At 37.4% G+C, this 16,751-nt stretch overlaps 1 protein-coding gene and 1 pseudogene across 1 annotated transcript in view; one reads left to right on the forward strand and one right to left on the reverse strand.

Annotated features, from left to right (window-relative positions):
- TTN (titin) overlaps positions 1-16,751 on the reverse strand; it is a 282,573-nt gene that overhangs the window by 205,167 nt on the left and 60,655 nt on the right. The window contains exon 46 of the mRNA XM_014546416.1: positions 841-1,119. Within this exon, the coding sequence (XP_014401902.1) occupies positions 841-1,119 (279 nt within the window). The remainder of the gene's footprint in view (positions 1-840; positions 1,120-16,751) is intronic.
- Positions 5,081-5,838, forward strand: LOC102248180 (annotated as a pseudogene).

The raw sequence follows: 16,751 nt of genomic DNA on the forward strand, positions 1-16,751 counted from the left end.
AGACCAAGGGATAGTCCACGGCTTCTCTTAACAACATGATCCTAAATCATAGTTCATACTTTGCCTTGAAGGGGGTGGGGGAGAGAAAGATAGAAAGAGAGAGAGAAGAAAAGAGCTACTGATTTTTTTCTAATGAGGGAATTCAAACACTTGGTGAGTGTTAACTACTCTAATGTCATCCTGTGTGTCAAATAAGATATTGGAAACAGAATATTTGTGTAGTTGCTCTTATTTTTAAATAAAGAATAAAGCCTAGGGTGAGAATCCTAGTTTACAGTCCTGTGCTAGTTCCCCGTCTCACATTAGGTCTGTTTCACTTTAGTCTTATGCTCTGGCTTTTCTTAATTTGTAATTCTGTTCTTAAGTAACTAACTGTTTCCAAATTATTAAATATACTGGGATATCATATATTTTTTTAGTGGCACCAAAAATTTTGGTGGTCCTGAAATTTGTATATTAAGGGCCAAGCCATTTGTAGTTATTCAAGATACTAGTATATCCACCAAGATGGTCCTTAAAAAAGAGAAAGAGATAAAAACAAAACAAAATCTCTCGAAACCAATTTTCAGGAGCCACTGTTCATTTGATTCCTTAACATTTTCCTCGAAATAATAAATTATTTTTATTTAGCTGTTGTTAGAACCATGACTAAATAATGATTTCTTGTCCCGCACAGGTTCTGCGGCACCTCACCACCATGTTACCATGTTACCATGTTACCATCTTGGCTACTGGTCTCTCCAGTTGGTAGAACACACACTTCCGGCACCTGGATGAAAAGCAAATCAGGCAACAATATGAAATGAGAGGACAACATCGGATTCAATGTTCGGCATTTACCTGTCACAGTGAGTGTGGCTGTACAGCTGACACTGCCATACTCATTAGAGGCTTTGCAGGTGTACTCGCCGCAGTCCACAACCTGGGTTCTCAGAATTTCCAGGCTGGAGACATAATTTGAAGATCGAATCGAACACTTGTCACTCTCGTAAATTTCTCGGCCAGCTTTAAACCACTGGAATCGGACATTAGGGGCACTCTGGATCTCACAGGTGAACTTGGCGAGGTGGCCCAGAGCTACTTCAAGGGGCTCGATTCTCCTCTTGATCACGGGGGCAGCTGCAAAGGGAAGCAGAGTCCATTAGCAGGCCTCCTTATCAGGCAGGCCGCATTTTTCTTTTCCTTCTAACTTTTGTTTCTGTTAATGAAGTAAAACAGTTGAAATTGGTGAGACGGATTGCAGCAGTACGACAAGTGACTGGAAAATGAGAAAGATCATTGAAGGCAGAAGAAGACAGTAAGCAGCTTTCAACATAGTCAATCATTACTTTGCAGTGAATTGTGAAAAAATTATTCAAATGTGATGCTACTGGCTTACATGCATAGCAACATGACATATTCTTTAAATATACCATGCTGACTAGAAACACTGAGAATAATGTGAAAAAACGTGATCTACTACATAAAGTAATAAGTGAAACAACAGCAAAAATGAAATAGAAATAAGAAACTTAAACAGACAATTAATCATGGTTATTTTGAATTTGGGGATGAGGCTGGCCATTTTAGAGTGTCTAGGCATTCCCTGACAGCTTTATATCACATTATTAAAGTCTTTTCATATAAAAAAGAAACTTAAAAGCATATGTGTTGGTATTATGAAACATATAAAAGCATGTCTTATTTTAAAAATGAATAATGGTGTAGATATAGCATTAGCCAGTAAGGCAACGAGGAAAAGGATAGGAGTGAATAACCATGATTATGTCTGTGACTTCAATCTTACTTTAACTCGACTACGTTCTGGCAGTGGCAGATAAGTGAAAATTTGGTGATGAAACCTAAATCATTACAATCCAGTGAATGTTAGAGCTTGATCTACTTAATCCTTAAAAATCCAACCTCTTTTGACTACAGTGAGTTTTGCCGAAGTTGCTGTTTTTCCATGGTCATTCAAGGCCTCACAGGTATACTCTCCTTGATGCTCTTCTGTATTTACTTTGTCAATTTCTAGCATATATGTATTTTGATCTTGGAAACACTTGAACTTTTCATCTGAAGACACCAGTCTACCCTCAAAATACCAATTCACCTCTTTGGCATTTGTTATGGATGATGTGAGCTTAACAAGGTCACCTTCCTCAGCAATAGTGTCCACCAAGGGTGTATGTATAACAGGACCACCCCCATCTTCCTGTATGTCTACTAGCCCAGCCTTCTCTAAACCACTCTCAGAGGACTTGTCTTGCTCCTCGGGTGGTTTTGGTATCTCATCTTGTTTTTCGTCAGTGAGAATCGCATCCACAACGTTGACCTGACTTTCCACTTTAAAATAACTGACCTCTTCTGTTGGGACAAAATATTTAGATTCAATTTCTGGTTCAGTGATTGCTTCAATCTTCTGTGAATCTGAAAAAGAATCTATTTCTCCCAGCAAGCTTGTTTGGGCTCCTTCCTGAAGCCTGGGGTCCTCGGCTGTTAAGACGTTTATTTCCTCACATATAATAGCACACAGAGCATCCTTAAACTCAGTTTTCAAGTTAGCCATTTGAGGATCAATGCCTTCAATCGCGATGGTTACTTCTTCTGTTAGAGACTTCACTGTGGTAATCAGGTAGGTGCACATAATGCGTTTGGGCTCTTGGGTGAAGGTTATGGCCTTGACCTCCACCTTCTCAATGTTTCTCAACCACTCAGAGAAAAGACTCGTTTGCTCACTGGCCACTGCTGCTTGCAAAGCCCTGCGGACCTGCGTTTTCAGGTTTAATCTTTGCTCTTCTGGAATACCAGAGAGCAAACTTTCCTTGGCGAGAATGTCCCGGCCCTGCACTTCCTGCACGCCCTTTATTGCCACCGGCTCTTTCTTACACTCGATGGTTTGGTCAGGGGGCATTGTCAAGTGGTCAGAATGCTCTTCCTTGAGCAGTACCTGCTTTTCCTCACATGCTAGTGGGAAACTTAAGGATTTGCTCTCCTCAGTCCTGGCCACAAAATCATGAGCTGTACTTTCTAGTTGATCCGCACTTTCCATCAAAATTGCACCTTCTTCTGTGCACGTGTGTTCTGAAGGGACCTGGGGCTCTCGGTTTACCTCAGAGACCGCAATGTCAGGACCCTCGAAACTTTCCACGTGGCCCTCAGCTAAGCTCTGACTCAGGATCAGAGCGCTGTGTGCCTCTTGCTTTTGAGGAGTCCCTATTTGCTCTTTGTCCACACCAGGTACTGTCTTGTCTTTTGGTAAAAGTAATTCCTCAGCCACAGAAGTTGGATATGAATGGGCTGGAGGTTCTTCTATCAATGACTGTGGATAAATCCCTTCAGGCTCAGCTAATAAAGTTCTCAGAGGCTCGGCTGTTAATGAACTAATTTCTTCTATGGAAATGGCACTTGGGAAAATTTTTTCAGTATCTGATAGAACCACCTGTGATGCAGGCATTAGAATATCTTCTTTGGGGAGGGTTTTCTGGGACTGGACAACCTGCAGGTGTGAACTGGGAGGTGGCTCCTTGGTAGGCTGAACATGGAGAGTGCCATCGAGGGGAAGAAGTCCCCTGGTGCTCTCAGGAGTCAGCATCTCCTGCTCCAACAAGACTGTGGATTGCAATTGCTCAGCTGCCATCTTCAGCTCTGAGTCAAGTGTTTCAAAGGCCGGGCCCTTTAACGACTTCTGTGGAAAATCTTGGGGAGCCACTGGGGTGGGCTTGGCTTTGCAGGGCGCATCAGTCATGTCTGTGTCTTCCAGAAGCACCAGCAGCTCTGCAGCACAGGTGGACTCACCCCACACGTTCTCTGCTTTACAGACATAGAGGCCACTATCTTCCTTCTGAGGGTCATTGACAATAAATGTCCCAGAACCATCAGAATTATGAATGATAGTGTAATAAACATTGGTGCAGAGCTGTTTGTTTTCTTTGAACCACAAAACAGTGGGTGCAGGCTCTCCAAGCACCATATACTCAAAGATGGCCGGGAGCCCCTGAACACAGTGGATTGGTTTTAATTCCTTAAGGAAGTAAGGAGGACAAGGACCTTCAAGCTTTTCCAGAGATTTCTCCACTGCTGATTCTAGTTCAGTCTCCTTGCGTCCCTCTCCTTTGGAATTTATTTTTAGATAGGCACTACATATTGTCTGTCCATATTCATTACTGGCAATACATGTATACTCTCCCTCATCTTCAAATTTTGTGAACAGAATGATCAAGCTATGATCATTACCGTCAAAAACAAATTTGTAGTCAGTAGAAGGCTTTAACATTATTCCATTGAAGAACCACTGAATTTTAGGTTTGGGGATGCCAGTGACCGTAACAGATAATTTAGCCACATCCCCTACGCTTATTTCAGCATTTGACACTTCTTTGATAAAAACCGGGACACTGCCTTCCTTTTTGGAATAGAATTTAGTTGAATGAACTGGAGGTTCAGCTAAAAGTTCAAGTGTTTCATTTCCTTTAGATAGCTGAAGGTCAGAGCTATAGGTTTGGAGTCCTTCTTCCTCAGCAGACAGAAGACCACTAGAAAACTCTGTATGGGGGAAAATGATTATTATTTTACCATCAATTTTATTTAACAACAAAAAAATGAAAGTCAAAGAATTATGTATCACTTGATGGTCTTCTTCTGCCTTATTCCTGGAATCATTAGATTATCTTGAGATTAACTTATTACAAAGCACATTTTTAAGTGTTTAACCTTTTATGATATCACATTATATGATTATAAAGTGTGTACTAATGCAACTTTCAGTCACTTCATTTGTGTTAGAGTTTATAAATGTTAAAGATGTTCTTATGAATTTTTCTTTGTGCTATAATATCAACACTCAACTTTGAAAAACTGCTGGCTAACTATTTGTACTAAAAGAATCCATGGTTATTTAAATCAATTTTTTAAAAGGTTCAGAATTATTATTTATACATAAAATTTTAATATGCAAAAATATCCTTATTATCAAATTGAAGACTGATGATTTCCAAAATAAATCATCTATATTCTAGTTACTGCTTATAAACTGAAGCCATTGTTAAAAACAATGTTTAATGTGAATTTATGAGAGAACTCCTGTTTACAGTTACTAGAAATGCAAGCCATCTTTTGCCCATGTAAACTGCCACAGCACTATAACAAAGCTTTGATAATAAGACCTATGTTAACTCAAGTTAGTCAATAAAATGGGAGAATCAGAAATGAGAGAAAACCACTCCAAATTAAAATCTTGACTGGGGCTCCTGACTCCCATGCACTCCCTCCACAAATCTCCTTAGTTCCACCCTCGGTGTGTGGTCCCACCTCCCATTCAAATGGCCTTTTGGGGAGGACTGTGGAGCATGTGGAAGAGGTGCAGTGTGGTGTGAGAAGCTTTCACCACTGTGCTTTCTGTGCTGTGCATGGTTTGCAGGAAATCTCAGATAGCACAATAGTGACAATTCAAGATGAAGAGGTCTACTGCAAATCCTCCTATTGCAAGAAGTATGGGCCCAAAGATTATGAGTAAGGCCAGGGGCTCAACATAAAGTGGGCAAGAGACTGGCTATCAAGCCAGTGAGTGCTCAGCCTCACAGGCTTGCAATAAATCCAACTACTTATACATTTGCTCAGAAATACGGAAATGCTAAGAAATGTGTCAGATGCGGGAATTTTGTTAATGCTGCTGAAAAGAGAATTGGAGCTGGAAATCCTGTCACAAAAACTATTTCCAATGTGCCAAGTATGGAAAGAAATCAACAACTCTGAGTGATAAAGAGGGCACATCTATTGTAAAGGAGGCCATGCAAAGAACTTGGGCCCAGTGGATTTGGCTATGATCAAGGAGCAATGGTCCTTGTTCACCCTCAGTAAAGGTGTAAACCAAGAACCAAGATCACACACTGAGAATCTCTATATAATCTATGTACAGACAATCTAACATTAAATACTTAATTACTGAATATTACCCTGTCTTTGGATATGCTGGCTGACTCCTAGGTAGAGAGCACAGTATCCTTTTGCTTTACTCATACAAATTTTTAAGAACCAATTCTTTTACATTTTAAACAAAACATCAGCTTGAAAAACAACCTTGATTGTATTCTATTATGCAAGAAATACCTATACAACAATTATTGAACAGAAAAAGAAAACAGTGAATAACAAATACTCTTTAAACAGTATTATGGACAACAGAATGAAAGATGTATAATTTGATAATAAGGAATTAGGATTTTCATTAAAGCTGTTATGTATGTACAACAGCCCCATAAATAGTAGTTTTATTGCCTTACTCAAAAGCAGTTATATTATTAGTTCACTCCAATTGCATTACATGAACTAGTCTTATAACTTAATACCTTTCTGTTCTAGTGTTATAAGCATTAGAAGGCAGGACTCCAGTGTCAGCTAGCTATAAAGGTACTGGTAAAACTTATCTATAACATGTAGAATACATACTCAATTATTTATTATTGCAATTAGTTGCCATAAAATCATTGATTAATTTCATATACTAATGGTGACCACTTAACTTTACATTTAATCTGTAATCTATTACTCATGTCAGCTTTCCCTTTACTTGAACTGACAAAATATCTGTAAAAGGGAATGAATGTGAATATAGTTCATATACCCCTACTCACTAATATCTTGAAATATTCTCCCTTACTTCTAAATATCATGTATTAACCATAAAAAGATAATAAATAAAATTCAAATGCCCTGAAACATGAAACATGTGGTTTAAAATACATGTAGTAGTAGCAGCTAATAATTATGTCTAACTTCGACTATGTAATAAATGAATTCTTTATCCAGAATCAGAGAAATTAATATTCCAGGCTTTTAAGTTATGTGCCATTGAGTCAGAAAATTAAAAATATTTCAACAATTAATAAATAAGTCAAGTGTGACCAAAGCTTACTTTTCTTTATTCAATCACTATTATTCTGCATATCCTCAAGTTTAATGCATTTGAGACTAACAGAATTCTAATGAGCAAAACAAAGCCCTCCTTGTTATGTGAATAAAAGTATATTTTTCAACATTTCCTGCAAATCCACATTTTTTTGGTCTTTCTTATTTATTTATTTATTTTTAAAGAAACAGGCTTTGAATTGTTGCAATCTATGCTCTACTATAACAGTTGGGTAAAATGTGCTTGTCAAGTTTATCATGACCTGAATTTCTAATTTATTTAAACCTCCCTTAGATGACTAAAAGTAGAATAAATCCTTAAGTCCCTAAACTATAGAATTAGTTTTATTTCAGGGAGTTAAGATGGATACATTTCATTATATCTATAACGATGATCACAGATATTGTATGCACACTGGTTGAAACAGATTGCTCCACAAGAGTGTATCTATCTTGATGAGTTATGGTGACTTAAAACAAGTAGAACAAATGTTTTTTGGGGGCATGGAGGTGAGGGTATGAGCCTTACTGCTCTGTCTACATTCTGCACATATTCCCAATTGCTTATTTAATTTGGAAGGGCTTTTAGGGAATTCCCATTGTGGGAATAAAAAGGTAATACAATGAAAGAAACATGGCAAACATAATTGGTTATATGAATCCTTTTGAAAATTAAATTCACATTACATTTTAAATTTTTTAGAATTAAAATTAATGTTTAATACATTCATGGTACTTAAAAATTGCTCAATGTAGAGAACAAATATAGTCATTGGGCTATATTTAAGAGTTGAGGGTAGGAATGATTCATAATTTCATTACTATATTTTATTATTTCTTTCATCATCTACTGTATAACTAAAATTTATTCTAAATTATTTTTAAAAAGTTACCACTGGGATGACACAGAGAGTTGAATGATCACCTCTTAGGATTTCTGGTAAAATCCCTCATTTTCAGATAAAAAAACCCCACCTGAATTTCTCTATATTTATATGAAAAGATTTAGGTTCACATTGGTACATAGGTACAATGCTAAGGATTTTGTGAATTTATTATCATTTTAATTTTGAAAAATAAAAAATGTCAATTTAGAAACATATATAAATCTTGAATTTGAATGCTTATTAATTTTGAGTTAGTTTAAACAATGAAATTCAATGAAAATGACAGGAAAGCCTATTATCTTATTATATACAAATACAAATTACCATACTGTCTCAATTCTAAAAACGTTCCACCTTCCTTTTTCTAATTTTAAAGATTCTGAAATTGGACTGTAGTTTAAAATCTTATGTAAAAATGTAATATGGTAGTTTCTTTTCTCCTAAGAAAATATTAATGTTGCATTTTACACTTGATGCCATCTTGAACTGAGAAAATGAGATATTTCCCAAAGTAAAAAGATCTGTGTTTGCATATTCTGCAAATGTCCAGATGATATCTATCTGAGCAGCAACATTGGTCCCTTCAAAACCAGCAAGAGTTAAAAGACTTAAGAAAAGGAATATTAATAATTAAAACATTTTTAAAATAGCCAAACATATACTGAGGTTGTAATGTCAAACAGATTACAGTCAAACCTTGGTTCTCAAATGTCTCCCATCTCAAACAATTTGGTTCTCAGCCAAATTGTGAAACAAAACTTCTGTTTTCTACTTGACAACACTTTCATGCTGATACCTCAGCATGACAAAAAGCATCTCTCAGGCAACAAATGCCATTGTTGCTGGCAGAATCTAGCTATTAGTACAATTTTAAATCATAAAGAGGCTATCAGGAGTGTTAATGTTGCTCAGGGTGTGAAAGTGCTCAAAAAACAACAATCACAGGCAATTGAAGAGACAGAAAAATTGTTGATTTATATAAAGGGAAAGCAGTTAGCCAGTGATAGCATTTCGGAGGCAATGATATATGAAAAAGTAAAGATGCTGCATACGGACCCCCTGAAAGACTCCTGAGAGGAGTGCTGAAAGTGACTCATTTAAGGCGAGTAAGGGGTGGTTGGGTAAATTTAAGAAAAGAAGTGTTTGTTTATAGGTTAAATAGTACATTAGACATGAACTGTATATAAGAAAGATTAAAACAGGGAGTGATTAATGGGTCTGGAAGGTAGTAATTCAATTTACATTACTTCTAATGGGAAAAAATGATTCAGTTTTTTGTTTTGTTTTGTTTTGTTTTAACAAATCACTTCTTAAACACCCTTCTGGAATGACTTAAGTTTGAGAACCAAGATTTCTCTGTATATAGTTAGTTACCAACTAAGCAAAGCTGGTTTCTATTGTTTGTTTTATCTCTTCTAAGTCTGAGTAAATAAGCATTAATTTGGCTGTAAAAGGGTTATAATTTAAAAAATTACTTATATTCAGAGCAGAGAGGAGATTCTCACTAATCTGTCTGTGTGGTCATCTGACATGGTCTTCCCTTTTACATTTTACTTTACTGATATAGTTTATCTCTAAGAGAGAGTACATTCTGCTGAAACACTCGGAGAAGGAGAAATGAAGGTAAAGTAGAAATACAATTAGGTAGCCATAGAGATATTTAATTGTGCTTGATTTTTCACAGTATAATGGACACAAGTGATGATTCCACAGTTTAGATATTTAGATAACAGAGTATTTACATGTATTACAAACATGAGACGTCCACGTGGAGAAACTGTGTTCCCAGGGGTCTTCAATGTAATGCATTCAAATAGAGTTGACATATTTGGAAATTTATTAGATCTATATAATTTGGAAAATATGAAAGCACTCAAATCAAGTGTAATAATTACGAAGGCACTAAAACATCGTACAAGAACTTTTACATTAGGGTGAGTGTTGCACAGGTCTCGGCCATTCCTCTGTTGTTGATAGCTACACACCTGTACTCACCTGCGTCATCTTTTACTAAGCCTGTTATGAATAAGTTGTGGAACCCTATGCCTCTTTCCTCAGCACTGAACCTTGCTCCTTGCAACAATTTCCCGTCTTTGTACCAGTAAACTGTGGGTCTTGGAGAGCCACGAACCAAACACTGGAAATAAGCTGCTGTGCCGACCAGGGCACAGCAGTCAGAAATACCTCTAATGAACCTGGGAGGCCCTTCCACCACCTGAAATTCAAAAAAGCTGTCTGCATACTTGCTCTTTAAGACTAACTCTTCCTTCAAACTGCTTAAAGTCACTCGACTTTTCTTTGTTATCATAGCAAATACTTCGGAATCTCCCATGGTGAGAAATCCCCGACAGATAGCCTCTCCCACACTGTTCACAGCTCTGCACCTGTATGTCGCACTATCAGAAAGACAGACGTTTCGAATTTTAAGGGTGTGACTTCCGTTCTCCTCACTAATCACATATTTAACATTATCTGGCTCAATACACATATATTCTTTATACCATTTAACTTCGGGACTAGGGACACCTATGACTGAACATTTGAACACAGCATCGGAACTTTCTGGAACTTTAAAATCACAAATAGGCATTATAAAACGAGGAGGCATCTCAAATACTTCTAAGTCAATTTTTAGATCTTTGTCTTCTTCTCCTCTTGAAGCCATATTTGGATCTGCTAAATTCAATGGAAGGACATCTAGGCTCACGATCATGCTTTTATGATCAGGAGTAAATTCAGGAACGGTGACTATTTTCACTTGCTTCTCAAATTCTTTGACATCTTTTTCACTTAACTCAACTTCCAAGACAATCTCTTGAGGAGAAGGTGTTCTTGATGATGAATTGTTTTCCAAATCAAACTCCATGACATGCTGATGTGTTATTGGAGGTGGGAGCGCCACTGCTCTCTCTTGTTGAGGTACTATGTCTACATCTGCAAAGCTCTTTGCTTCCCCTATGATGTTTACAGCATGGCACATGTACGCTCCCCCTTCTCCTTTCTGAATGTTAGAAATTACCAAAGAACATACATTACCCACCCTTTCTATCTTGATTCTTTCATCTGGTTCTAGCAAAGATTTATTTCTATACCATTTCACACCAGGAACTGGAATGCCCTCAACTTCAACAATGAAGCCTAATGTTGTATTTTCATATATCTTCCTTTTGGTCAGAGGTTCAATAAAAGATGGAGGCATTTCATTGTCTTTGGGTTCGATGGCTTCATTGGGTGTGCCAAATGAGTCTGAGCGCCATACTTCATAGGCTGAGCTTCTCTCTCCTGTAGGTGTATGGAAATGTTCATTTGGCGTACTGTCCTCCCTTTCTATTTTTGATGGGTGCCTTTTAAAGTTTTCAGTGGGGTTTGGTCCTCCAGTAGGAATATAATATTTTTCAACTGTTTCTCCTCCTAAAGGTGTAGAATATCGTTCTAAAGTCTCCCCTGGGGGTGTAGAATATCTCTCTAGAGACTCCCCTGGGGGTGTGGAATATCTCTCTAGAGATTCCCCTGGGGGTGTGGAATATCTTTCTAGAGTTTCCCCTGGGGGTGTGGAATATCTTTCTAGAGTCTCCCCTGGGGGTGTGGAATATCTCTCTAAAGTCTCCCCTGGGGGTGTGGAATATCTCTCTAGAGTTTCCCCTGGGGGTGTGGAATATCTCTCTAGAGTCTCCCCTGAAGGTGTGGAATATCTTTCTAGAGTCTCCCCTGAGGGTGTGGAATATCTCTCTAAAGTCTCCCCTGCAGGCGTGGAATATCTTTCTGCTATCTCCCCTTCCAAAGGTGTTGAGTACCTTTCAGCAACTTCCTCTAAAGGCGTGGCTCTTTGAACAGTCTTACCTCCTGCGTTTGTTGAGGATTGCTTAGTTGTATCTAATGGAGCAAAATATAAATCAGGAGACTTTGGAGTTTCAAAATGTTCAACAGAGGATGGTGGGGTATAAAACTGATCTAACTCAGAGATTTCCTCACTGCTTATACTTCCCACATCAATGGAAATATCAGATTCAGGAGAAAATGGGCGACCTGATGATTCCTGTTGTTGGTTGTAATATTCATACACAGTGTTGAAAGTTACTTCTTCAACCTCCATGGACGTGGTTGATTCGCTCTGGACAAGTTTTGCCGTGTCTCTGGTGTCTTTAGTTTCAGGAACTTCATGTTTTCCAGCAGCAAGTAAATACTGTGTTAGGGAGGACTCGGAGTCCTTTACTTCCATTGTATGTGCCTCGTCCAGTTTAGGAAAACAAGTTTCAATCTTTTCTTCTTCAGTAGTGAAGAAAGAAGTTTCATTTTTAGCTTGAACTTGGTAAACTTTTTCTTCTTCAGAGACATCACCTCTTTCACTTCTTTGTTCATTTGGATTCCGTTGTTCCTCAGTCATCAAGAATGAAAAGCACTGGCTCAGGGAGGGTTTTCTGTGGAGTGTGTCTGCTTCCTGAACATCACCTCTGTGGTCTCCAGTGGCATATTCCTGTATCCCTTCATCCTGCTTTTGAAATGATGCCAACTCGTGTTCCAAAGTGTGTTCTTCCTTCATTTCACAAACCTCTAAAAGCTTTTCCTCACTTGCTGCTTTTTTCAAAAGTGAAATGAAACTTGGATCTCCATTTTCGAAAGAACGTCTTTTCTCAGAAATATCAGTTTCTCCTACATCTGCAGATGAGGTTTGAAGTAGGCCACCTGCCTGACTATGGATTTCATCAGAAAAGATTTTAAGAGAAGTATCTGTGTCTAAAATTTCTACCTTTTGTTCCTGTATCTGTTGGACTTCTTTCCCAAAATAATAGGTCTTTTCATCAATACAACTTTCCTTCATCCAGTCTTGACTGGAAGAAATGTCTTGATTTGTAAGTATGTCATTTTGCATTCTTTTAGACATATCCTGTGTATCAAATAGTAGTATTTCAGGACCAGGAATTTCTTCTTTATAAGGTGTTTCCCATTGTGGCCTAGATTCCTGGAAATCCTTAGCTGCATCTCCTATATGAGAATACATTTGTTTTAGATCAAATACAATGTTCTCAGCATCAGTTGTTTCAGAAGCAGGATGTTGGATTTTAAAATAAGCTTCTTCTGGTTGACCACTATCTAATTCTTGGGATTTTAAATCTGGATTTTCTATTTGCGAGTGAAACTGCTTTAGGTCAAATGTAATAGGAGTTTCATATTCAGCCCTTTCAGAAACTGCAGACCGCTCTATAAGACCTATTTCTTTTTGTTGCTCCCTCTCTTGTACTTTAAATTCCCCATGAGTTTGAGAAGAAAGCAGCTTTAAATTCATTATGATGTTAGATGAATCTGGTTCAGTGTTTGGAGACATTTTATCTGCCTGATGCATATTTGCCTTTAGGTCACTGGATTTTGATTCTCTTTGATTTAATGGAAAGTCAATGTCATCAGGCTTCTTTTGAGGAGGATTAACAAATGATTTCTTGGTAGCTCTTTTCTCTAGAACTCCTTTCTCTGCATGTTGTAACTTTTCAAATGCAATGATTCTATGCTTCACTTTTCTTCTTGGGTAGTATCTCTCCTCACCAAGGGGTTCTTCATATACAATGGTAGATGAGTCTTTTGTATCGTAACTCTCAGAAGTTTTCCTTGAGTGGATATTTGAGAAATGGTCACTTTGGGCATATTCTTGCACATGTACCCGTTCTGGTTCACCAAGTTTTCCAAAATCATGCCTAACCTCTCTCCTAATTTTAACTTCACTGAAATCATCAACAAATGGGTATGGGTAAACAGTACCCTCTGCTTGGTGAAGCTTTGACTTTTCACTTACACGCCCCTCTTTCCATTCATCCTGACATTGTATGAGTTCAGCTCTGATAGGTCTGTTGGTTTGTATGGACCTAGAAGCAACCTGCACAAATCTGGGGACTTTTTCTCTAGAAGATGTGCAATGAGCATGGCCTTTCTGGTCTATTTGCTCAGTTGTCTCAAGGTTTTGAAAAACCTCCCTTACAGAATATTCTTTTACATTACATTGGGAAGTAAAAGGACCAGCTGGATAATCATACAAGTGTGCCCTTATAGATTCTCCCTGAATTTGTTGACCTTTGGGATTTTTTTCATAAATTCCACCAATATTTTCTAATTGGCTATATTCCCAGTGAATGACAGATTCCACTGTGAGATCGGAAACACTCTCAATGGTTCCTGAACTGTTTTCAGCAACACATTTATATTTTCCCGAATCTTGAACATCAATATCATGAATATACAACCTGTAGCTATAATCAAACTCTTCAAATTGAAACTTTTGATCCTGCTTTAAAAGGACTCCATTTTGAAACCATGTTACCACTGGCTTAGGCTCCCCAGATAATAAACATTCAAGTACTATGAAATCCCCTTCTCTACACCTGGCATACCTTGGCATTTCTTGTAACATTTTTGGTGGCTCATTAGTAATATCAGATGAAAATATAAATTTGTGTTTTGGTGACTGAGTAGCCTTATCTCGAGGTGCTGCTTTAGGTTCCAACTCTTCAAATTGAAACAATTCCCTTGACTCTTTATCCTGTTCTGGAGTAGGAGTTGCTGCTGTTATCTGAATTTCCACAGGAAAGGAAAGCAATTCTATGTCTGCAGAGGAAGGACCTGGTGGGGTAGTTTGTAACATATGGAGATTTGTTTGGCCCTCTAGTCTCAAAGATGGAGGAACGTCTTCTGCTTGGTCAAACACCAATGCCAGCTCTTCTTCCTCATCAGTGTAGTCATGCAATATTGGGATTTTATGTGCTTTGACACCATGCCTCTGTTTTGCTTTCACTTTTAGGATACCGGTTGTCTTTACTGTTCCATATTGGTTAAACAGCACACAGGTAATAGAACCTTCATTTTGAGGAAGAACAGAAGTAAAAGTTAATGTTGAATAGTTTTCCAAGGTATGAATGATAAAGCCTCGATTATATGGGATTGGTATATCATTGTTATACCATGTCACTATGGGTTGAGGATATCCTTGAAAATGACACATGAATTTACAACTGTCACCTTCATAAACCTCTTGAGATTCAATTTCTTGAAGAAATGAAGGTGGGCAACGTTGCAGATGTTTTTGGAAAGAATTTTCAAAAAATCCTGTGGTGTTTTCTTTCTGTTCAATTTTGAATTCTTCAACTCTTGTGAAAGTGGAGTGTTGTAATTCTCTCAAATCATCCTTTTTTATTCTTTTACTATCTATTTCTTCATTTTCTTTAATATTTGTAAGTGTACCAAAATCACTTGTATGTGGTATAACAGGTTGAGACACCTTTTCAGAAGTCTCATCTATTTCCTTATTTTTACACACACTAGTGATATATTGAGATGACTCTCCAATTTTAGTTTTGGTCATAATTTCTTCAACTTGTCTTTTTGCTTGGGTTTTCTCATTTACTTGACTTCTACCATGTAAATGGTCTTTTGGTCGACTCTCTTTTAGAAATGCCTCTTGGCTCATTCTTATTTCAGTCTGGAGAATTTCTTCATCAACGGTAGTTGGAAAACTTGTGAGAGCTTCTCCAGATTCTATATTTTGATCCAATTGATTAGAATATTCAGTTGAATATTCAACCTTATCCCTATTTTCAGCTAGATCAGATACTGACCTGCTTTCCATTTCCTCTCTAAAGAACATAGTATCTTTATTACTAGCTTCCCTTCTCAAAGTTCTTGAGCTTAGTTTAGATGGCATATCTAAAAGAGATAACTTCTTTTTCTCCAGTAACGTTTTTCTAGCCTCCCGTAAACGTTGCAACTTCCCTTTGGTCTCCTCATCCAGGAAATTTTCACCTACGTTAAGCCATCCTCTGACATCAGATTTACTTTCTAGATATTCTTCATCATACATAAAATCTGTTTTCTTGCTAGGACTTACTGTCTCAAAGTGTATAGTTCGCATCATTCCCTTTTGTTCCACATCTTGTTTTTTGTTAAAGGGAGAGCCAGTAAACCTCAGGTCAACCTTCATCCTGTCCTCTTTCCTCTCAACTAATGTCTCTATATTTTCATGTGTCTGTTCTGCCCTTTTCAGAAATTCTAAATATTTCTCATCTTGCCCTTTTTGAATAACAAGCAGTGATGCAGTTGATTCAGCATACCCTTCACTATTAATTGCTAACAATCTATAAGTTCCAGAATCTCTGTCTTGGACCCTTTTAATCTCTAAACTGGATGAGTGATCATGTAAATCACTCTCAGTTTTTATAACTCGCCGGAGACCTGTTGGGATTGGCCGATTGTTATAGAACCAAGTCATTTCCGGAGTTGGACAGCCAATTAGTCTACATGTAAAAACAGCAGGTTCACCCTCTAAAACATACTTAAACGTAAGTTTTTGGGTAAAAGAAGGCTTGAAATATTCAGGCCAGGAGCTTGTAGATAATATTCTACTTGCATATCTTTTAGCAGCCATAGAACTGTGGTCTACATCTTCAGAATCTGAAAAGGCATCACGTGTATCTCTTTCTGAATGTTCAGATTCTTCCTCGGAGAATAATTCTGAAAAGAAATTAAATTATAAAGCATTTTACTATTTTCCATAGTATTTGAAAAAGTTGAAAATAAATGAAATTGCAAAATAGAAATGAAATAAAATGCATGCTACAGATTCTCACAAATCCATAGAAAAATTCACTCACCATATTTGTTCGAATAAACGCAACACCATGCTCTGTTTAAAAGATTCTGACACGAAAATCGTTCGTTGTCTGGTCTTTTCTTCAAACTGCTGAAATTTCTTCTTGAACAAGCAAAAATGCATTTGAAAATAACATGTTCCTGTGCATATTTGTTTTGAGAGCAGGAAAACTTTGTTCCTTTAATGGCTGAGAGGAAAATCTTACCTGACTTGCAGAGAGTGAAATAAACGCCCTTTCTGATCCTTTTGATTGTAGATTAAATTTTTAATAATTAACTATTTTAAATATATATATACAAGAACCATAACCATAAATAGCTAAAATAAAATAAGAAGGCGTTTATTCGAAC

The sequence above is a fragment of the Myotis brandtii genome, unplaced genomic scaffold, assembly GCF_000412655.1.
Source record: "Myotis brandtii unplaced genomic scaffold, ASM41265v1 scaffold112, whole genome shotgun sequence".
Taxonomy (NCBI): domain Eukaryota; kingdom Metazoa; phylum Chordata; class Mammalia; order Chiroptera; family Vespertilionidae; genus Myotis; species Myotis brandtii.